Below are 22,818 nucleotides of genomic sequence, written 5' to 3'. Positions count from 1 at the left end.
CTAAAAACACGATATAATAAAATAGGACGCCAAGCGAAACTCGGTCGCCCAGGTACTATAGATTATTATATTTCCTCGCTTCATTGTTCGATATAATTATTAAGTTTACATTATTGTAGTTTATTTAATCTACTGGCAACATATTGCACGCTTATTTTAGAGATTTATAAAAAATAAGTATTTCAATTGGCTCTAAACCTTCCCCCCCACCCTCAGGTCGGTGTCAACCGGCGGTGGGATCCTCATTATTTTTTCGTGCACGGCAACAGACGCACGCGTCCACTGCACTATCTTTTGATACTAAGTTTATCTTGGTTGTTGGCAATGCCAAAGCGTAAAACGCACTAACCAAGAAAAACAGTGGACTAGTATTTTTATCATCATCTACGGATGATCACACAACGCGTACTTTTAACAAGACGCGAGCCTGGGGGTTGACCGTGAGTCAACACGAAGGCAGCCGGGGGGTTGACCGTGAGTCAACACGAAGGCATAACTCATGTAAGACATGGTGATTCTATTACGAACACATGTTGATATGAACATTAGTTACTGAATGTTATCCGCGAGATAACACTAAGTAAGACGCGCATTCGCGCATATGGGTGAAATCTACACTGAGAGAAATTTGCATTGTGAATTTAACAAGTTCGACTTGTTGCGGTTTATCCGTTTGAATCAGCCAAACGTATGTTTAAAACAATATGTGTCAGGTTGTTTTTATAAAATCGACTTGTTGATTCAAATGACAAGTAGCTTGTTGTTTGAACCAAAAAGCACGTAGGTGCTATTTTAACCAAAAAATTTGTTGAACGAACATGAAACTGGTTGTATTTTCTCTCAGTGTACCCACAATTTTGGTACTATTTTTATTTTAGTTTTTATAAAACTAAATTATGGCTTGGTTTTTTGTTCTGTTCAGAAAGCATCGTTGCTTTCTCGAACAAGAAGTCACGGAGACCGAAATGGTACATTCCGGACAACCAACTCGATTACCAGGACTCGAATTCTCCATACATCGAGAATGTTCCGGAGATCTTACCTGAAGACGCAACACCCAGGCTCAACTCCTGAAAATTCAGCTCCAAAAGTACCTGATTTGGACCCAGACCTGGTTACCGTGTTTAGGTGAGGCTATATACCGAACATACACCCATACTTGGGGAAAAATTCACGGTAACTTAGCCTCCCTTTGGCTATCATTAGTCCGCAAGGGTTTACCAAATATTTGAAGGATAAGATATTAAAAGAATACCTTATCTCCGAAAATTGTACGCATTTAGATGCTTCATGCAGAAATTTCTGCGGCCATTACAGCCATGCTGTTTGTGGCAGCTGCCAGTTGGGTGTAGGCATTACAGCCATAAACCGAGCTATTACTGTTCTATTGACGTCTGATGATATATAAGATCACTGCTATCAAGCTGTTAAGCGACAGTTGTCGCATCTTATCAGACTTGCATTATTGCAAAACCCAAGCACGTACAAGGCTTGTCACACCCAGGTTATAAAAACCCTTCTTGACCATAATTCAAGATGCGGGCGATTTACTCTATGGAAGTAAACTCCCGGAAAACATAAAAGCCTCAAAAGTAATTGAGAAACAATGGCTACAGATAAAAAGTCTGTATATTTGGGAAAGAGCAACACGGCTCCATCAACTTCGACAACAACGTCGGCGCGCAACCAATACCAGTTTCAGGGAAACGGGTCAGGCCCTCCTCGTTACCAGTCGAAAGGCGGGGGCCCAGAGAAAGGACAGCAGTCAACCAACCCCGAACCCTCCAGCTAGACCAGCGGGCCAGGGCAAGCCCCGTGCCACTCCTCAACAATGAGTCAGTTACCTCACGCTGGTAAAATAAAATATTTTTTATGATTGCTGGTCAAAAATAACATCAAATGAAGTTATTTTAGATTCGCTTAAAAACGGTTGCTCTGTAACTTTTGAACGTCCGGTTTTTTCAAGACGTTGTACCCCAAAAATAAATTGGAGTAGTGGAAAAGCCGTTATGGAGGTACGTCCAAAATTTAATTCAGCTGGATGCAGTTGTCCCTTGCATCCCACAGCATGACCAGTTTATTTCGAGAACGTTTTTGTCACAAAAATCTATGACACCAAATGTTTTATTCCAAATCTCGAAAAGCTGAACAAATTTATTCCTAGAGAACATTTCAAAATGGAAAACCACAGACCAACTGTTAAGCTTATACTTACCAACAGGTAGCTTTATGGCTACAGTTGATTTGAAGGAAGCTTACCCACTGATTCTTATTGCGAGATATTGCCGCAAATATCTGAGCGTCCATTTTGAAGATGAAAACCCTAGTTTATTAACTTAAATGAATTTACGGCTTTGTCTTATGGTCTTTTTTAGCGCGGTATTTTATGTGTCGGTACTCTTATGTAGAGTGTTTACGAAACGTAAACGTTAACCTACTAGAATGCTTGTGCTTTGTCATAAACTATACTAATAGGACATTAAAACCACGACAGGTTTGTCGAGACTTAGGTTTTATGTTCAAACTCAGTCGATTTTTTTACCTACGGGAAAAACGAAAGAAAATCAACGTGATGGTTAGAAAATCTCTGTCACTACACTCTTGTTCCGTTAGAGAATTATCTCAACTGATCGGAGTACTTATTAACGCATGCCCTGCAGCTAAATTTGGGTGGCTATATACTAAAATTCTAGAACGCCAAAAATTTCTAGCCTTGCAACGCGACCCAAACTATAGTAAGAAAATTAAATTACCGAAACTAATATTAAATGATCCGAACTGGGGGATGAATATTATATTCTCTTGCACACGGAGCGTCGAGATCCGAGGAAAAAGCTTTCCACATAAACCATTTGGAAATGTTAGCAGTATGTTTACCTCTTAATATTTCTCAAATGACCGTCGTTGTGACTGTTTTATATTAATTCGTATAGACAATACGAAAGCTATAACTGATATAAGCGATGAAAATCGCATGGGCAGCGTTCAATTTCGAAATTTGAACGACCCTTTCAGACGGATTTGGCAGTGGTGCGAAGAAGCGAAACCTTTGGTTTTTTTTGCATCGTATATAAATATTAAATATACGAAAGACAATATAGAAGTAGACCGGGTATCACGAAATGTGAATCTCGATACTGAATGGTAACTATCTCATGAAGCGTTTATACTGCTACGCATAATGTATACTGCTGGTGAGCTTGATATTGATCTTTTCTCTTCTCGCTCCAATGCCAAATGTACACTTACTTATCATGGTGGAAATACCCAGATGCATCAGCTGTAGATGCTTTTACACTAGACTTTTATAGTTTCCCTCCATTGCCGATCATTTTAAAATCTTTAAAAAAAGATAATTTATGACAAAGTAACAGGAAGTTTAGCTTCCCCGTCTGGCAATCCCAAGCGTAGTTTCCTTTGTTAATGTCACTAGTAAAATCCGATATTATTTACATGAGCCCCGAAGAACATAAGGTCTGTTCTGATCACAGCACCAGGAATCCGTTCCACGAGCGCCTTTTCCTGGGTGCAGCGGTGCTCTCCGGTAAAGGTTATCTGAGGAAACTTCATGTGATCGCATCTATTTCTAAAAATACCATTCAGCAATATAACGTTTCGTTTAAACGTGATTTAAACTATGGTGGACATTTTGATCACAGCAGGATCGTCATATTATGGATCCATAAACAATCATAAGGTCAGCATTATCCCTGTTTCGCAGGACAAAAAAAAAAAAAAAAAAACAGAACATGTTAAACGTTTGTTAAAACGCATATTTAAAATGAGACCTAATTTTCCAAAATATACTTACTCACTCTTGGGATCCAAAAATAGTATTGGATTACATTGATGAATGGTATCCAAATACGACTATATCTTTAGAGCAGATTACCTAGGTACTAAAAAGCTTGTCGTATTATTGGCATTATGCACTGCCCATCGCGTGCCAACATTCTTACTGATTAAATGAGTGAATATACACTACCCAAATGGGGTAAAAATTATCGTGTCAGATATAACCATCTGCCCCGACATACTTATACTGTTCCTTTCGTACCTTAAAGAAACGTGTCGCGCGACTTCGGTCCTTCGCGAGTATCTCACTCTAACAAGCGATAAAAGGCCTCCGAACTCAGAACACCTCTTATTAACTGCGAAGCGCCCTCACAGGGACGCGATGGCACAGTCAATAAGCAGGTGGATAAAACAAGTACTAGCGGAGATCGGGATGGACGTGGCAACATTTAGTGCACACAGGCACTCGCCATACTACCACGTCTACTGCCGTTTCGGCATGGGTCAATGTTTGACATTATCAGAAAAACTGCGGGTTGGACCTCAACCTCGCAAATATTTCCTAAATTCTGCCATCGTCAAATAGTTGACGAAGACCTATTTGCAAGATCAGTTTGCTATAATTAATTATGAACTGTGTTACTGAATAAGACTGATCTTGTGTATAAATTACATAATTATGTAATTGCTAGTTGTTTAGTAATAATTATGTAACAAAATTTAATGATAAATATTTAATTTTGTTTTCACAATTGGCATCCGCAAAACTTTGTCTCTAAACAACTACAATAATGTAAACTTAATAATTATATCGAACAATGAAGCGAGGAAATATAATATATGATCAAACGAGCTTCGCAAGCGAAGTTCGATCGATATTATATGACTCGCTTCATTGAAGATATAATTACCCTCCCCCCGATACACCCAGATTCCAAAGTTTTGCTTAGAATAATCTCTGAAAATAATGAGGATCCCACCGCCGGTTGACACCGACCTGAGGGTGGGGGGAAGGTTTAGAGCCAATTGAAATACTTATTTTTTATAAATCTCTAAAATAAGCGTGCAATATGTTGCCAGTAGATTAAATAAACTACAATAATGTAAACTTAATAATTATATCTTCCAATGAAGCGAGTCATATAATATCGATCGAACTTCGCTTGCGAAGCTCGTTTGATCATATAATATATGTAACATATTATGTTATTTTTTTATTTTACAATAATGCTTCCGGGTTTTTCAACTCTTATAATTCGTGTGATTCGTGTCTTACTTTTTTGTTCATTTTTTTCAGTTGTGATTATGTTGTTTGAATGTATTTATCACCTTTTCTGTAACATATGTTGAACAAAATAAAGAATTGATTGATTAATATTAATATTAATATCACAACGGCTGAAATTCAGAATACCTACCTAAATATATCCGATTTGATTGATTCTGGTGGCCCAGCGCCAAATATTCGACAAATGAATTGCTGTTACGTTTAAAGCATGCACTTGTTCCATTAACTTAACCTCTAACTAAATTGTCTCAGGTCCAACCCATGAATTCAGGCGTGGTTCGCAGCATAGCCGCTAAAAAGCTCATGATCGATCAGCGTTGCTCGTGATCGAGTCGGACCTTGGGGTCTATCGGGGCTATAAATCAGATTGCAATTGACACTGCCGGTCGCAGCCGTTTGTTAACGTCTGTTTGGCTGACATGACGGGTGCGGTGCCCGCTGGCCTAGTCAAGATGGTATAAGCAGTATTATTAACCCCCGAGTCGCAGGAAGGACAGTTAGAGATCTAGTATAGCTTGTACCTATCTCATATACCTACTCGTAGTTAATGGTTTTGGATGCGCATCATTACATCATTAGATGTTTGTCCATCAACTGTGACGAAATATTAGGAGGACCTCGTTGTTTTGTCTCTACTTTAATTGACAATTTGATCTTTTTGATATGGTGTTGGTCTTACCATACCAATACCATCTTTGCCAACCAATTAGTCGTGACCTATATTTACCAACTTTCCATTGCTTGACTGCGTCATCATTCGCGCTTATCCCGGTCACTTGGGGTCGGCGCAGATGTCTTCATCCTTTGCAAGACTACTACTTAATATTGGCTACCCTTTTTCTAAACCACAATCAGTAGTCATTTACCTACATTCGTTTCTAACCTAGATAACTGATGGTAAAATCATAACGCCTTCAGGCACTTAAATCCATCTTGTCTCGGATTACACTTAAAATACTGTTTCCACTATCTAAACGGCGTTTCCACTGGTCACGTCGCGTATAAAGGTCAAACGATTTATGCGCGCGTGCCCACTGTTGACACCGCTAACATCTGTCGCTTTAAGCCCAATTTACGCGCTGATCCCGCCCCGCCCGGATTAAGCTTAAAGCTAGGAACATACTACGCGGACGTCCGTCGTAAATCGACCGCGACCGCGACCGATCAGCGTGCACGGAACACACGGAACAAAACATCCAGCGAGCCAGATTTCGATCGGACGTCCATGCGCTCAAGGCCACGTCCACGTCCGTCGACCGATAGTTTGCACGGTTATGTGTAATTTCATTGTCCAGATTCCCGTCCGCGGTCGATCGACGACGGACGTCCGCGTAGTATGTTCCTAGCTTAATTCTATTGCAGTGTTGCAGCTCTGAAACGAAATGGCATATGTGACTGGCAATTTAAGGTGCAGTAGGTTTAAAAACGGTTTAAATGTCGTAAAGATACGACTCTCATAAAATTTAGCAATCTTGAGGCCGCCATTCTAGAAGAATCCTGAGTTTTTGACGTTCGTAACGTAGAAAAAAATCATGAACAATTGTACATATAATTCACTTGAAAGGATTTTTATTAAAATTAAATAAGTTTATTTTTATATCAGCAATAACTCTGTTAGGTTCGCTTATGTAAATGTTTAAGGAAACTTAAAAATGTTTGAGGATATTATTGATTATTTCTGTTATTTATAAATGTTAACGCCCGGTGAGAGAATAATTACACGAATTCACTGCCACCTTAACAATTCGAATACGTTTAAAAATTAATACAATGAAGTTGCATTTCGGCAGCGTGCGTTTACAAAATATAATTAAATGCCGGACATAAGAGCTTGACATGCGAGCTTGTTGGAGTTAATGCTATTGTGGAATCCGTCACGGTGTCGTCTTACGCGTAAAATGATCTGTGCTGTTGTTATTGCTTTTGTTGTTGTACAAATGTGGGCATATAGAATTTTATGTCTAAAAGTAATTTGAAGAGTTTATCTGTAGATAAGTTACTAAATTATGTCCCTCTCGATATTAGGCCTTCTTTTTTACATCTTTACATTATATGGTTATCTAAATGATAATTATGAAAAGACAAATACCCATGTCCTTATGCCGGTCTCGAAATTCCCTTTATGTGTTATTCCCTTAACAAAAGTATCATCGCAGTAAACTTACGCCGAAGATAAATGCATTACATATTTATACAGGTTCGTAGTATGGACTGCACCTACTCGTAAACTGTATCCTACTGTCTAAATTGTACCTATATATGTAACGAAGATCACTTGAAAGTTGAATTAAAATGAGAACGTTGTAACTCTTCAAGCCACGAGTGCTTTGACCTACTGCTAGTAGTTCTAAATGACGTTTTACAAAAATCTATAGTTAAAATACCTACAGCCTGGCAAAAGAAGTAGAAATTAAAAAGTGGCAACATCTTCGTGTCGTCTCTTTTTCTCACATATATTAATATGAAAGGGATGGCACGACGAAGTTGCCACTTTTAATTTCTGCTCTTTTTTTTCCACTTGGTGACATCTTTATTCGAGTATTAGATGGACTTGAATAGAGTGGGTGATGTGATAATGGTGTGCCGTGTTTGAAGACCATTAAGTTTTAATTGGATGTCACTTTAGTCAGTTACAAGTTACTTTAACTGTATTGCCGTTTTATATACACATGTATGTAGCCGTAGGACGTAGGTGCTTTTAAACATATTTTGTATATAAAATGAACACGAATCTCATTAGGTTTATTTGATAATAATGTAGGCAATTCGAACATTTCTCTACAATTATTTATATATAAAGGTTTTTATTCGCCACATATAAAAAGCTATTGACTCTTGAATTAAAGACACACTTTATAATCTAAAACTCACTAAGAGGAAAGTTATAGAATGTATTAATTCCCTTATCTTTCACCACTTTTTTTCCGCACAGTGGTGCAACTACACGCTTGGAAAACGTGTTTTTGAGTTTTGACGAGCCGCCACCATAATACCCTAGGATTGTCGACACTATCTAAAATGTTCACTGTAAATGTTTATTCTCTTTGTTTCAGGCGGAGCTGGTAGACATGAGGGCGGAGCTCGTGCAGGCGCGAGCCGCCGCGGCCGGTAAGTTACCAGTGTTACCACTATGTATATAGGTATTAGGTACTACTACCTACATATATCGGAGGACCCGCCAAGGGGTACCGAACTTTTTGTAACTGATAAATCGAAGACCGAAATCTTAAATAACTAGACACTATTTAAACGACAAAACGGTGTCTCTCCGTTGAATCTGGTCTAGTGTTGGATTCGGCAGTTTGCCCTGGAACCTCCGAAACACGACACCCTTCGACTAGAAGTCCATAGGCCCCTGCAGCAGCGGTCGCGTCACGCGTACCACAAAAGAGAAGTGGACATAGTGACGCGATCGAAACTGTAAAATGAATGTATGTTAGCGTGTAAGGTGTATGTGACATAAACCTTGTTGCCTGATTAAAATCTTAAATAAATAAACGCTTTCAATACCTGTCGCCGGCCCAATTTAATTACTTATTTTATCCATTGAGGGTGCTCTTTTATGATAAACCTCACTAATAAATACCCCGTTATCCTCCACTTTATCGTTAAAGAGATAGTAGGTAATGCTCGTGGATGAAAGGAAATTCCGCATAAGCTTACATAACTTACAACGGGATATTTACCTGTAATTAATGGAATTAGCGTTGTTTAATTATGATCGGGATGTGCACCCGGTACTGGTTTTCAGTCAAAGATGAGACCCGGAACGGTAAATTCCAGGATTTTACATACTCTGAGCCATAATTAGCTTCCGTAATCGCGTCGTAAAATAAGTGAGATCTACCACTAAATACTGAAATGTATGCCCAATTGACCACCGACGACGGACTTGCATTACAACGATATGACAAAAAAAGGAAAAGTGTTAGAGAAAAGTTCGTTCTCTAGTCCAGAGTGCTTAGTTTTGGTGCACGTGATGCCGCGATACGGTAGTTACAGGCTATATATGTTTGATTGTTTATACTAAATACATATTATGATATTACCTACGTAAGGGATGTAGTATTTTTATTTTGTTATTCAAGCGGTGTAGTAATAATTTTGCTAATTCAGTTTTCACTTGTCAGCTCGTTAGCTTGTGCGATCAATCACAGTGTTGAAAGGTCATAAATTAGGTAACATTTGGGAAATTTGTCGTAAAACGTTTAGGGAAAGCCGACTGTTGACTTCCGACGTGCTGGGTCATCTGCTGCATAATAAATGGGTGTCAGTGTCAGTCAGTCAGACAGGGTGTCAGTCAGACAGGCGAACCGAACACTACTTTGATGGCTCACAAATCAGTTCGTGGACAAGATAATCATAAATCATAAATATGTACCTACGACTCTACGAGTACCTATTCTAAAGAAGAATGTCTATTTTTATTAAATCAACATGAGATTAATTTGTACCTATAGGTACACGGTGAAATAAAAAGGACCGTTCACACTTTGCATAATAGTGTCTTTTGTGGTCGTAATGAACAACTTTTATTATGGGACCAAGGTTGAAATCGCAAAAAAAAAAACGGCTGTTTCATACACTTCGACTATCATATAATGCTGCTCATTTCTATTGAACAGGTAATTTTTTTTCGCGATTTCAACATTGGTCCCATAATAAAAGTTGTTTATTGTGACCTCAAAAGTCACCATGCAAAGTTTTAACGGTCCTTTTCATTTCACTCTGTATAATTGCGATAAATATGTTAATGTTTTATCACTAGCTCTGCCAGTTTTTTTTTTCTTTTTTGGACTTTTATCTTAATACACTGACGCTTGGATACGGTGGTGAGTTACACCACCACACGCGCGAACTCATAGTTCCGCATGCTGCATCAACATGTAACGGCATCGGCAGTGTATAAAAATATTATTATTGTGAACAATAATTACAACAATAAATTGCTCTGATGATAATTAGGTTAGATTAAGATCATAAATTCATAATATATATGTACCTAATGAACTATTCATAAGAGCTTGTAATTAGGACTTGACTTTGTACTACATGAATAAAGATATTTTTGAGTTTGAGTTTTGAACAATCTTGATCTTTTTTGACAGGATTATCGGACGGCGACGACACAGCAGGAAGCGTATCGGATGCGTCCCGCGCTCGCGCCGAAGCATCGCAGCTCGCGCGAGAGAACGCCGCACTTCGAGAGACAGTGCTCGCGCTACATTCAGAACTCTTCGGTGCCAGGTACATCTCCGTATACGGTTCATCTAGTCTCATCATCAGCAAGTAAAACTGTCGCTTAAATTTTTGACATAACACTAGCCATGTCACGTGGTCCGACGTCCGACGACTCCGAGGTTTCCCTAAAATCATCTTGAGGTTTGTTGCCTTCACCCATCTGACCTTAATTTCTGTTTGTTTCTCATCAGACTGGCGACAAAGTACCTGGACAAAGAATTAGCGGGACGGATACAGCAGCTACAACTACTCGGCAGAGACATGCGCGCAGAAGTTCGGGACTCACTTTGGGCTCAGGTTAGTCGCCGCATATTTTACAGATAAACCGCACAAGCACTCTAGACATCAGGTTTTCGTTCTCAGAAGTCTGTCAGAAGATAAATTGTGTAAATATCTCGTTAAAAATAAGTTAAAAAAAATTGTATAAATATGTCGTTTGTCAGGTGGAAGCGGAGATCTTGCTGCAGCGGCACAAGACGCTGGTGCGCGTGTGTCGCGGGCTGGCGCCGTGCCCCGCGCGGCCCGCGCGCGAGCCGCGCCCGCCGCGCCCGCGCACCGTGCGCGTGCGCCGCTCGCCGCACCTCGGGCTCGGCATCTCCGTCACGGTGCGTCTACTGTACTGTAGTCTTGCTGCAGGCTTTGTCAAACGGACAAAAATAAATCAGCTATAGCCACTGGTCTCACCAAAACGGAGTTAGCGATGAGCTTTTGGCGATAAAAACGAACAAAAGATCCCGTGTAAGAGAGAGCGAGCGATTTATAGTTCACTGCTTGGCGACGAATAGGCTTTGGCTTGGCTATAATCGCGTATCTTTTCTTTACACGGGAGTGACTATCTTTTATTCATTTCTATAATAAAATACTTGCTTTTGGTGGGACCAGTGCCATAGGCCATGACAAACTACGCATGCACTAACTAGGCATGGTGCCACCCCGGAGTATAGTAGTTGACCCAGACGTCCCCGTCAGTCTGCATTGCCTCGTTGAAGGCAAGGAGATTTCTTGGACCAGGTACGGTACGATCCTGAGCGTGGCAGAAGCTAGGAAAGTTGTCTAGTTTATTTTGTTATGTTTCCAGGGAGGGCGAGAGCACGGTGTACCTATCCTGATCTCAGAGCTGGAGGCGGGCGGGCCGGCCGCGCTCACGGGCGAGCTTTATGTCGGAGACGCCATCCTCGCCATCGACGACCGCGACCTCACGCAGGTATGATGATGATGACTCTGCGTCGTACAGCAGGTAGGCTGCTCTTGAAGCACGGTGATCCTATCCTGATCTCAGAGCTGGAGGCGGGCGGGCCGGCCGGGCTCACGGGCGAGCTTTTATGTCGGGGACGCCATCCTCGCCATCGACGACCGCGACCTCACGCAGGTATGATGATGATGATGACTGCGTCGTACAGCAGGTAGGCTGCTCTTGAAGCACGGTGCTCCTAGCCTGAGCTCGGAGCTGGAGGCGGGCGGGCCGGCCGTGCTCACGGGCGAGCTTTATGTCGGGGACGCCATCCTCGCCATCGACGACCGCGACCTCACGCAGGTATGATGATGATGACTCTGCGTCGTACAGCAGGTAGGCTGCTCTTGAAGCACGGTGATCCTATCCTGATCTCAGAGCTGGAGGCGGGCGGGCCGGCCGGGCTCACGGGCGAGCTTTATGTCGGGGACGCCATCCTCGCCATCGACGACCGCGACCTCACGCAGGTATGATGACGATGACTCTGCGTCGTACAGCAGGTAGGCTGCTCTTGAAGCACGGTGATCCTATCCTGATCTCAGAGCTGGAGGCGGGCGGGCCGGCCGGGCTCACGGGCGAGCTTTATGTCGGGGACGCCATCCTCGCCATCGACGACCGCGACCTCACGCAGGTATGATGATGATGACTGCGTCGTACAGCAGGTAGGCTGCTCTTGAAGCACGGTGCTCCTAGCCTGATCTCGGAGCTGGAGGCGGCGGGCCGGCCGGGCTCACGGGCGAGCTTTATGTCGGGGACGCCATCCTCGCCATCGACGACCGCGACCTCACGCAGGTATGATGATGATGACTCTGCGTCGTACAGCAGGTAGGCTGCTCTTGACGCATGGTGCTCCTAGCCTGAGCTCGGAGCTGGAGGCGGGCGGGCCGGCCGGGCTCACGGGCGAGCTTTATGTCGGGGACGCCATCCTCGCCACAGACGACTCTGTGGTGTTGTACTTGTACAGCATCAGGTAGATTCTGTTGTTCAGTCAGAAAGCTATCTCGTCAAGAATTTGGCTCCTCAGAGAACTACTCGGAAGAGTTTTGATCTTTGACAACTTTAAAATCCTCATGCCTTCAGTTGCCCGTGAACACAAACCGTCACCGTTTACCGTCGCAAAAAAAGATAGGAAAAACCAGCAATGAGTGATGCTGCTGACAATTAAATAATTATAGCATATTTAAAACTACATCACTTGGTGAAGAATTCTAATATTTGAAGCGAATTTGGCAGGACTCGAGTGTCTTTTAGTACTAGTAAATAACACTATACAACGTTGTGTCACCCTTGAGCTACTAGTTAAATATACTGCAGTCTGCAGCATCCATGATTCACCGAATAATCCTCATAATATCTTAGTCTAGATCTAGATGTGAGCTCTCAACGTCTAGTGTAAACGATCATAACTCTCAACAACCAGAACTAGACTTTCAGTAGGTACTGCCGGCCTGGCCTAATGACAATCGGTGACACAAGGCGCCTCCGCCGATCGAAACGCAGTCTGGCTCTGTCCCGCCAATACGGAAGAGCGATTGAGATAGCTAGCTATGATAACGCTATTACCGTAAGCGTTTGTGCATTTGGTTACGTACCCTGTTTGTGTTGCGAATTGGTAATAAACGGATAAGTAACAGTTTGAGAACACTCGAGAGTTTCGCGGAACACTCACATCTGACGGGTGCTAGGTTTTGACCCGTCATGTTTTGATTTAGAATGCTATTACTGGTCGGTACGATTTTAGGTCACGTTTGATTTTAGCACATTAGAATGCCATCGTTAAGTACATATAAATATCGAGAGATTTAGTATAGTAATAACTTTCTTGACAATGTTGTTTATTCGTAAGTTGGCCTTAACATGACGTTAAGTGGGCTTTTTGGCCTTGTAAGTATGTCAGGAGATGTGTCGTGTTATACTTACACTGTATACACCTTCGTTAAACTAAAGATAGAAAGTTACTTTAATAGTAGGTAGGTAATCTCTTAGTTAAAACAGCTACATTTTATTTGTTTTCATGAGTAGAGTGTGAGAATCCGATGAATGAATGTGTAAACTGTAGCGACGACGACTAGACGACGACTTGGCTAGAGCCAATTCCGCGTCGATAGGTTTGGGCAAACCCTTGGTCAACTTATCTAGTGGCAAAGACATGTAACTCCGTATAGACGGATAAAGTCTAAGAAAAAAACGTACCTCAAAGCCATAGAGAAAAAGGTACGGTGGCCTAGATGGACTTACACCTTTGGGGAACGCTTGGCTAGATGGCGCTAATATTAATATTTGACATTTTAACACATGTCAAGCTAAGAATATGAGCCAAATTGTCAAAACTGAGGTTCAAAAGTTTTAAGCTTGTGTCGAGAGATGTCAGTCTGTGGACTGTGATTACACATTTTACTTTGACAGTAACTCTCTATATACCATAGAGGAATAAGTAAGGGAAGAGTTGTAACTCCATACATCAGTAAATGCGAGTTATTTGTAGTGACATCTATCGTCATTCACTCGTCAATCACGCGCCAACTAGCGTAAATTATCAGTACTGCTACTCGACACTAGGTGCCGACACTATTGCGTCTGCCAAAAATGTAATATTAAAACAGTTTACACCTTATATTTTAAGCTGAAGTAATTGAAAGCAAAGTACTGATTAATACTATTGTAATATTAGCTAAAAATTGTTGAGCAATAGACTTTTTGTTCGTCGTGACGTCTATTGACAAGTAGCAGTACTGATAATTTACGCTAGTTGGCGCGTGATTGACGAGTGAATGACGATAGATGTCACTACAAATAACTCGCATTTACTGATGTATGGAGTTACAACTCTTCCCTTACTTATTCCTCTATGATAATACTAGATCCTCTTTGCTAGTGGGTACCTGGGTACTAGTGGGTTAGCTAACTCGTCGATATGGTATGATTGCAGGCGTGTCACAAGGAGGCAGTGGCGGCGCTGCAGAGCGTGAAGGGCGACTGCGCGCTGTGCGTGCAGTTCATCGCGGCCGACGACGACGACCGCCTCTCCGACGACAACTACAGGTGGGAGGCAAGCCATTACCCAGGCCGCGTGCTGGCATTCGAGGCAATGGCCTTGACGCTAGCGTACACTGTCAATACGTATGGGAGTAAGTGAGAGCGCGATGTCACTAAAAGAGGGCGGCTAGGTACGAAAAGTGCGGAAAAATATTAAAAAAAATGTATTATTAAGATGCATTATTTGTACAATATGTTTCGTTATTGTTTTAGAGATGTATATTTTTGTTATTGTAATTTAAATTAAAGACAACTGAATAATTGAACGCCATAGAACTGTTTAATGACGAACTCGAGACCGATCTTTGCAATTTTTTTCTGTCGAGCCGATTTTATTAAATCGTGTATCGAGTACGGCTATGTTCGTTGAAATATAATGAATAATAACATATAATTTACTTGCCTTACGAAAACTTTAAAAACTGCGCAAGTAACATCAATGTTGCGCAATTGGGAGTTGTCAGCCCCTTAAATAGCCGGGTCCGCGCAGAGCGAGGCAATTTAGCTAAGACAGGTTGTTCGGCTGAGCGGCGTTCGCTCTGTGTGGACCCGGCTAATGATATGTGAGACAAACGAGCGGGTGATCGCCTGATGGCTAGATGGAAGTAAGAAATACGGAACCCTAAAAAGTACCGCAGGCAACAGTTCAATCTACAGATGTAGTGCAAAAAGGGTTTCCTCGGAAACGTTCGTATTTGTCATGCTAGTTCAGTCAATGTCAGTACATCTTGTACTGAGACTGACTGAAATAGCATGACACGTTCGTACGTTTCCGTAACAATTCGAAGGCAAATCTTTTCGCACTGTAGGCTTGTGTCGTTCACGAACTATGAACTGTTAGGAATAAAATCCCATCAATGACCGAAATGAACTGAATCTTTTTGTGCTCTGAGAATCGGTCTTTGCTCATTTAGTTCAGTATAGGATCGGCGAGCGCGAGCGGTTTCGATCAAGAACGAGTGTGTGACTGCGCCGACCGAGAGCGAGAGCTACTTAGCAGAGCAACACAAAAACATCAAGGTTTCATATTAAACTTCGGTTACTTACAACCTTTCGACCCGGAATGTTACTATCTGTGGACTATTCGTATCATTTTGACACTATTCGGTCCCATTCGTTCGGATCTTTCCGACCGCAGTGGTCGCTGGTCTGGCTGAACTAAATGAGCAAAAGACCTAAAAGAGCGAACTAGTTCGTGGGAGCGATTGAACGAGATCGGAGCGCTCCGATCAACGAACGAAACGGCACAAGCCTATCGCACTGCATCTGTACATTTTAGCTGTTGCGAGGCAGTAAGTTGTATGGCAAATATCGAGTTGGGATGAACGTTGATGAGTGTGGTAGTGGTTGTCGACGCAGGTTCCCGCTGTACCCGGAGGACGGCGAGGTGTTCGGCGCGGAGGCGGACGGCTCGGGCGCCACGCCCACCGCGCCGCGCACCCCGGACTACGACAGGTATATACCTACATACCTTACCTTACCTCTATATGCGACTATCATTCAACAGTAACTAGTAAGGCTGGTTTTAGTGTCACGCGGAGCGATCCGCACCGGACTAATATACTGTATTAAATTCAGGGAGCGTAAGCGGACGGGTCCATACAATCAACTTCATACAATTTGGCCGTGCTCCGCGCGGTCGGTCCGCGTGACACTAAAACCAGCCTAACGGCTCAGCCATGACATTGCCATACGTGCGAATGAAAAGTCCCATCGCTGTGTCTCGCTCAAATATATGGCCGCCGCTCACCGCTGCCAATGTCGTGGCTGAGCCGTAACACGTGAGACGCTCTTATAGTTTATTCGTATAAATCGACAAGCACACATCGTATTCGACAATGTGGTAGTAACCATTTTACTTGAGAACGTCAATACAACAATACATATTCTTGGAAAAAATATATTCTTCTTATTTCTTCGTGATTGCGTCATTATTTTGTGCATGACTGGTGTAAGGTGCATTACCTACTGTGTAAAACGAAACATACTGAAAGAAAGAGACAGCATTCTTGACTACACCTTAAAAAGAAAGGGATGAATGAACGATTGAACGAAATAGATAGAAATAGGATTAGGTTAGCGTAAACTGAAAGAGAAATATGTATATTCATTATGTCCGAAAACGTTGTTTCAATTCTTACACTGTTATCCATTCAGTACGATTTCCATATCTATTTTTAAATTTTATTGTGTGTGTATAAATTTGTACAATATTACAAATAGTCCTGTTTATAGGCCTCACTCCGCGGCCGGGTCCACAGACTCGCGCTCGCCGCGGCCGCACTACCCCGAGTACAACAACATCAACAACAACCTCTCCATACTCGACATGGACGACGACAGGTGGGTTGCTTTACACATACTGACTTGTTCTAATTACTGTTATTCTCCCTGCGTCATTGAGTATGCGCATCTCAGTTAATGTGCTGCGCGTGCCGCATTTCAAACGTATACGTCTGACCGAAGGGTGTGGTACCTGATTCGGCGGTTAAGTTGGTATTTTGTTACCTATTTCGACGGTTAAGAATCAATTTGCCGAATTTTACTTTGGTTTAGTTAACTGTAAATAAAATAAAAATCAAATATCACACTAATTGAACGTATCGTTTCAGCATCCGTATCGAGGCCGGACCGCGACGCGGCGGGTACGGCGCGCTGCCGTCCGCGTCGGCGTCGGCCGAGTCCACGCCCGTACACGCGCGTCGACAGGCCACCAAGAAGAAACGCAAACCTACAGACTGGCGCACTAAAGGTAGGCCCTAACAGAACTGGCTACGGAAAGTGATGGTTCAGTATCCGTACCGAGGCGGGTAAGGAGCGCGGCCGTCCATGTTGGTTGAGTCCACGCCTTTGCACTTAGACAGGCCACCAAGAAGAAACGCAAGCTTACAGACTGGCGCACTAAAGGTAAGCCCATACTAAACTGGCCACGGAACGTGATGGTTCCGTATCCGTACCGTGACTGGTCCGTGGCGGGTACGGAGCGCTGCCATTCGTATGGTCGAGTTTATGCCTGTGCACGCACCAAGAAGAAATGCAAACAGACTGGCGTACTAAAGGTGGGCTGAAACTATAGTGCATATACATAGGTTACGGAGCGTAATATTTCAGTACTAGTACTGAGACGGGAGCGGTTTTTGATGTAATCGATGTATAGTAGGAGTGTCTTTGTGCATAGTGGTCTATTATCAATATGAAACATAGATGTAATACTTGTAAGAAATAGTTTATTTACCCATGAATATTTATGTGATCGTACGTATGATTTATCTAATAAGACCCGTTTAAATGTTGTAGGAGTTTACCATACGGTGGACGACGAGCAGTCGTCGGACGACAAGCCGGAGCCGCCGCGGCCCGCCACCAACGGCGCCGACGGCAACAAGCGAGACGCCAAGCCCTTCCGGATAGGTAAGTCGATCGATGTAAATATGCGAGTGCACATAGAGCTAATACAATAGTGATTCGAAGAAAATATAAAACGGTTCGACGCAGAGGGAAAAGCTGTGCCGTCTCGGCTTTGTACTTTGTGGTGTTAGCGCAAGGTGCGCGTATAAGGCCGATTGTACATTATCGTCATATTCGTAATGTATCTTATCATATCGATAAGACATGTTAAGGTCCGTATGTTTCCTTTTTTTTCCAACGTCAAGAAAAAAGATAGCACGTCGTCTACGTGTAATATCGGCCTAATTCAGTCGTCGAAGCCCACGCGAGCGGGTCAAGGTTGAAATCTACCATTCGTAAACGTTCACTAGAGTCGACGAGCCGCCGAAAATAGTTCGTCCCTTTCGATCGCAGCCAATACGTCGGAAAGGGACAAAAGAGGCTTTGAACGTTGATGAGTAACAAAACACTGGTAATCTTTGATGCAGGTTCCGCGCGGCGCGTGGAGGCGCTGGTGAACGGCGCGGGGGCGGGGGCGGGGGTGGGGGTGGCGCCGCGCGCGCTGCCGCCGCTGCCCGGCGTGGCGGGGGACGGCGACCCGGACTTCGGCACGCCCGTCTGAACACACCACGACAGATACGACGATCACATACTGCTTTCTTTTCCCGATGCCTTCTGACGGTCACGCTTGATGTCGGGCTCCGAGCGTTCCGGTCTCACAGATTGGAGACTACGAGTAGAATACGCCGATGTGCGCTAACGTTTCGAAATCATTGAAATCGATAACTACCTATTATGATTTTTGAAATTAAAAAACACATTCCAAAATTTGTTCTATCGCTCGCAGACATTCCTACTTCTTAAAAAATACACTATTGTGATGATGTCTCAAGAACCGAAACCCCGGAACCTCGATACCATTATAAATTCTAACTGTTACTCTCCTACCGTACATAAATTTCAATAACAAAATATTTAAAAAAACTAGAAAAAACATACCCTTTCATTCATCTTAGAATTTCTCGTTAGTCAGACTTAGAGCCGGCTGCATCAAACTGTCTGTCACCGTTAAAGCATTTGTTAAATTGTATAATAATGGGAAGTTCCGTAGACATTCCTGCATTACGATGATGTGTCTGTCAAATGTGGTTGATGCAACTGGCCCTTAGCCTACACATTAAGCGTGACCACACAAATGCTATATTGATTTCGATGCTTCATTTCATGATTCTTACTTATCGTTAGATCCATAGATCTGTTTTAAGATAAAATTTTAACTTGTAAAAAATAAAGTTAGAGGAAATAATCTAGTGATCTCTACCCTAGAATTGAGTATATTTTCAGTTTTAGAACCGAAAATCGATAGATTCTTTTACCAAATTGATTATACCAAGAAGATAAATAATATAATATTAATGAACCATTTCAATATATTTATCGACCAACGGAACTTCGTCAGTAGAGTCACCAGCAATAACATAGCAGGAAAAGAAAACTATTTGACTGCTCTAGTCACTGCTCTAGTGGTGAGCAAAGTACAGCCCGCGGACCATATCTGGGCCGCAAAAAGACTGCATCCAGCCCTCCGCCAGTCCTTCAAAATAATGTGTTATAATATATGGAGAGCACTGTAATAAAAGTACATTTTTGGTGTAAATCTGGCCCTTCTCTATTAATTCTTACAAACTTTGGCCGTAATGAAAAATGGTTTGCCCACTACTATTCGAAAGCCATTAGTGTGTCAGATATTTATGCAGCCTTCTTTATGTACGATGTTATTGTCGGCGAACAGAATGTATTCACAATATTTTATGAGCAAATGGTCATATCATATCATACTTTCATTTGAACGAGTCACTGCCGTAGCGAACACATTGACGTTTTAAGGAAACGCGCAAAACCTTAATTTCATAATATACTGACGCTGTATACCTATAGTCAATAAAAATTACAAAAGTTTAGTTTCAAGTGTATTTTCCAATGAGATTTGCGATTATAAGCAATTTGTTACTACAATAGCAGAGCTCTAGTGAGTTCCATTTACATTTTACAGAACTCTGTGAAGTTAATTTGAGATTCTACTCCACTGTTTTGAACGACCTTTACCCAGTGAATTGGCTTTTAGGTCTTATAATCTGAATCCCTACTTACCATTGCTCATTTGAACATGTGATGCCCTTTGTTTACGTACGATATGTTGATCTGACTCCAACTCTAGGGCCCCTATTCATATAACTTATCGAGCGTATCGCCTCATGACGCCTATTATAACGGTCATAAGTTTTATTGATACCTGACAACATCTAATTTGAGTAAGACTCAATTGGGACAGTTTTGTGTGTTGTATCATCACTCAATCAAATCTATCATTGAAAGTAACTTTCGGAAATATTTATCAGACACTTTTAAAATTCAGAATTGTTCAAATACACTATAATTTTATTGATAGTCCCAGACATTAAAGAGATCAATACAGATCTTCGAGGCTTGTCTGATAATACGTGCGGTTCGTAAATATGAATAGCAGGGCTGACTCCTGCTGGGGTGCATCGCAAGAAAACGAAAACAGAGTCTATTTTTCATATCTCAAAAAATTGTAAACTTGCGATCAACTCTAGTATTTTAATTTAAGTCTTATAATATTAGGCTGTTTCTGATAATTAGTTGTATAAAACTATTTTGTCGTAAGTATATTTTGCACAAAGAGTGAAAGCAGCAGCTTTACGCGTGGTATGGCGGGCAAGCACGGTCGCGTGATAAACGTTATAACGTCAGGCCGTCCTTTTTGCACTATTTGTAAATGCGATAGGGACGCACCGATGCGATAAAGTTTACAATCCAATTAGTATGCTACGCCTGCTGAACGCGTTATAATTTATTCGTTTTGACTTGTATATTTTCTATAAAATTGATCTCTTATTTTCTGTATTACGTTTTTATTTAAGAATATTTACATATTTTATGAGAGTTTATTTAAGTGTATATATAGAATTAGAAGTACTTTTTATTACAATTCATATATCCAAATTATCCCACATCCTAAATAAGTTTAGGTATTTTTTTGCTGTAAGTAAATGATTAACTTAGTAGTTGTAGAGAGCGCGCACACGGGCAACTTTTGGCAGCGACTTTTTTGTCGCTCACATCATCGGTCTATGCGCTAGTATGAAAGTGCGCACACGAAGCGACGCAACTTTTCATACAAATACGTAAGTCGCCGAGCAACTTTGTCGCCCGTGGGCGCGCACCCTTACTGGTTTTATCTTAAACGCCATAGCTTTTTTGTACTGAGATAGAAAAATATATTAAGAACATATCACGTCATCGGTTAAATATCTATACAAAAAGCGCAAACGGGTCGGTGGCATGATGTTGTTTCATATTGGCATAAACTACTATTTCAATATTGAAATAAACGGATGTCATGTCTGAAGACGGGTCTTTTACTCCTTCAAGACATGAAGTGCCATCATACGAAACTTATTAATTTAAAACTTTTTAAGAAAAAAAATGATTCTTATTTGGTTGAGAACTCGTCAGAAGGACACAACATCATGTCACCCCTTCAGTTAGTGTAGTAAGCTACAAATAAAAGGCACTAAAATGAAACAGAACTACCTGACATGTAATAAAGAAATGCCTCTCATTTATATTTAAAACATAATATATCATGTGATTTTGTGTAAGGTAGATACTGCAGTAGTACATTCCATGCGCTCGCGCTGCATTCCTATAAGTTGCCGCAAGAAAAGAAAAAGACTATCGCGAACAACGTTTTTCTCATTGGTTGTATTGAAGTGACAGAGATAGCGATAAAGTTCGATGTTCGCGGTAGGTCCCAGCTCCGAATGTTAATGTTTACGGGACAATACGCCTATGTATGATTCTGTATTAATTTTGTAATAAAATGATAAGAAAATTCTTTTATTGTTATTTGGGTTAACCAAAAATCTACAAAAAACTTCGTCAGTAGAATCTGGCGTAGTTCTCCTAGTCCCTGCTAATCCAAGAAGCCTGCAGCTAAGGACAGGGTTGTTTAATAATGGTTTATGGTCAAGGTACAAGTGAATAATCAATGCCTGGCATCCTGAGCGTCATGAGTGTTTCGAGGCACGTTCCTGAGGCAGGAAATTTGAAAAATGTAAGGCTTGTCTTCACGCGTGTTTTCCTAAATAAAAGAGCGTACACCCATCTTAAAGACCGGCAACGCACCTCCAACACTTCTAGTGTTTCGGGTGTCCATGGGCAGCAGTGATCGCTTACCATCAGGCGATCTGTCTGCTCGTTTGCCTCCTAACCCATAAAAAAACGTTGGCGAAATCATCACAGAGCCATAACACTTAAATTGATTGAAAATGTAGGGACCAATGTTTAATTCTCGTAGAAAATTTGAATTTCGAGCCTTTTGGTTGGAAAGATTTGGTTGACCGTCTATACAAAGAGCGCTAAAATTAATTCAAATATACAATAATAATCTTAACTTCTGAATAGCAGAAACGTCTGCAATCGATGCCACTAGGCTTAGAATAAATTTAAAAGTGGAAAATGTCTGCCTTGGGTGAGACTCCAATATGACTTGGAACTCCGGTTGCCGTTTAAGAAGTTTAACACTCTTACGGTAGATGTCGCTACGGGTCCCATTGACCTTAGTAGTGGAAAATTTCGCTGGCTTGGTTGAAGTCTTGGTGGCTCAGTTGGCAGAGCGTTGGAGTATCGATCCAAAGGCCGTGAGTTCAAGTCTCACCCAAGGCAGACATTTTCCACTTTTAAATTTACAATAATAATCCTTTGGTTTTTTCAATAAACACCCTCGCCGTAAATATGACGCGTGTTTCGAAAA

The 22,818-nt window shown here is 41.8% G+C and overlaps 1 protein-coding gene and 1 non-coding gene across 2 annotated transcripts in view; both read left to right on the top strand.

Moving 5' to 3' along the window:
* The window catches only part of LOC125226429 (Golgi-associated PDZ and coiled-coil motif-containing protein-like), a 96,576-nt gene extending 77,976 nt beyond the window's left edge, over positions 1-18,600 (top strand). The window contains exons 3-13 of the mRNA XM_048130411.1: positions 8,137-8,191; positions 10,192-10,330; positions 10,516-10,621; positions 10,768-10,929; positions 11,403-11,528; positions 14,485-14,597; positions 15,951-16,046; positions 16,827-16,934; positions 17,204-17,343; positions 17,889-18,002; positions 18,467-18,600. Coding sequence (XP_047986368.1) covers positions 8,137-8,191; positions 10,192-10,330; positions 10,516-10,621; positions 10,768-10,929; positions 11,403-11,528; positions 14,485-14,597; positions 15,951-16,046; positions 16,827-16,934; positions 17,204-17,343; positions 17,889-18,002; positions 18,467-18,600 — 1,293 coding nt within the window. The remainder of the gene's footprint in view (positions 1-8,136; positions 8,192-10,191; positions 10,331-10,515; positions 10,622-10,767; positions 10,930-11,402; positions 11,529-14,484; positions 14,598-15,950; positions 16,047-16,826; positions 16,935-17,203; positions 17,344-17,888; positions 18,003-18,466) is intronic.
* Positions 18,601-22,657: 4,057 nt separating this feature from the next.
* Trnad-auc lies at positions 22,658-22,730 on the top strand. The gene has a single exon. It is a non-coding gene; the product is annotated as a tRNA-Asp (tRNA).
* Positions 22,731-22,818: the final 88 nt, after the last annotated feature.

This window comes from Leguminivora glycinivorella, chromosome 5, assembly GCF_023078275.1.
Source record: "Leguminivora glycinivorella isolate SPB_JAAS2020 chromosome 5, LegGlyc_1.1, whole genome shotgun sequence".
In the NCBI taxonomy this organism is placed as follows: Eukaryota; Metazoa; Arthropoda; class Insecta; order Lepidoptera; family Tortricidae; genus Leguminivora; species Leguminivora glycinivorella.
This window is presented reverse-complemented; position numbering and strand designations above follow the sequence as displayed.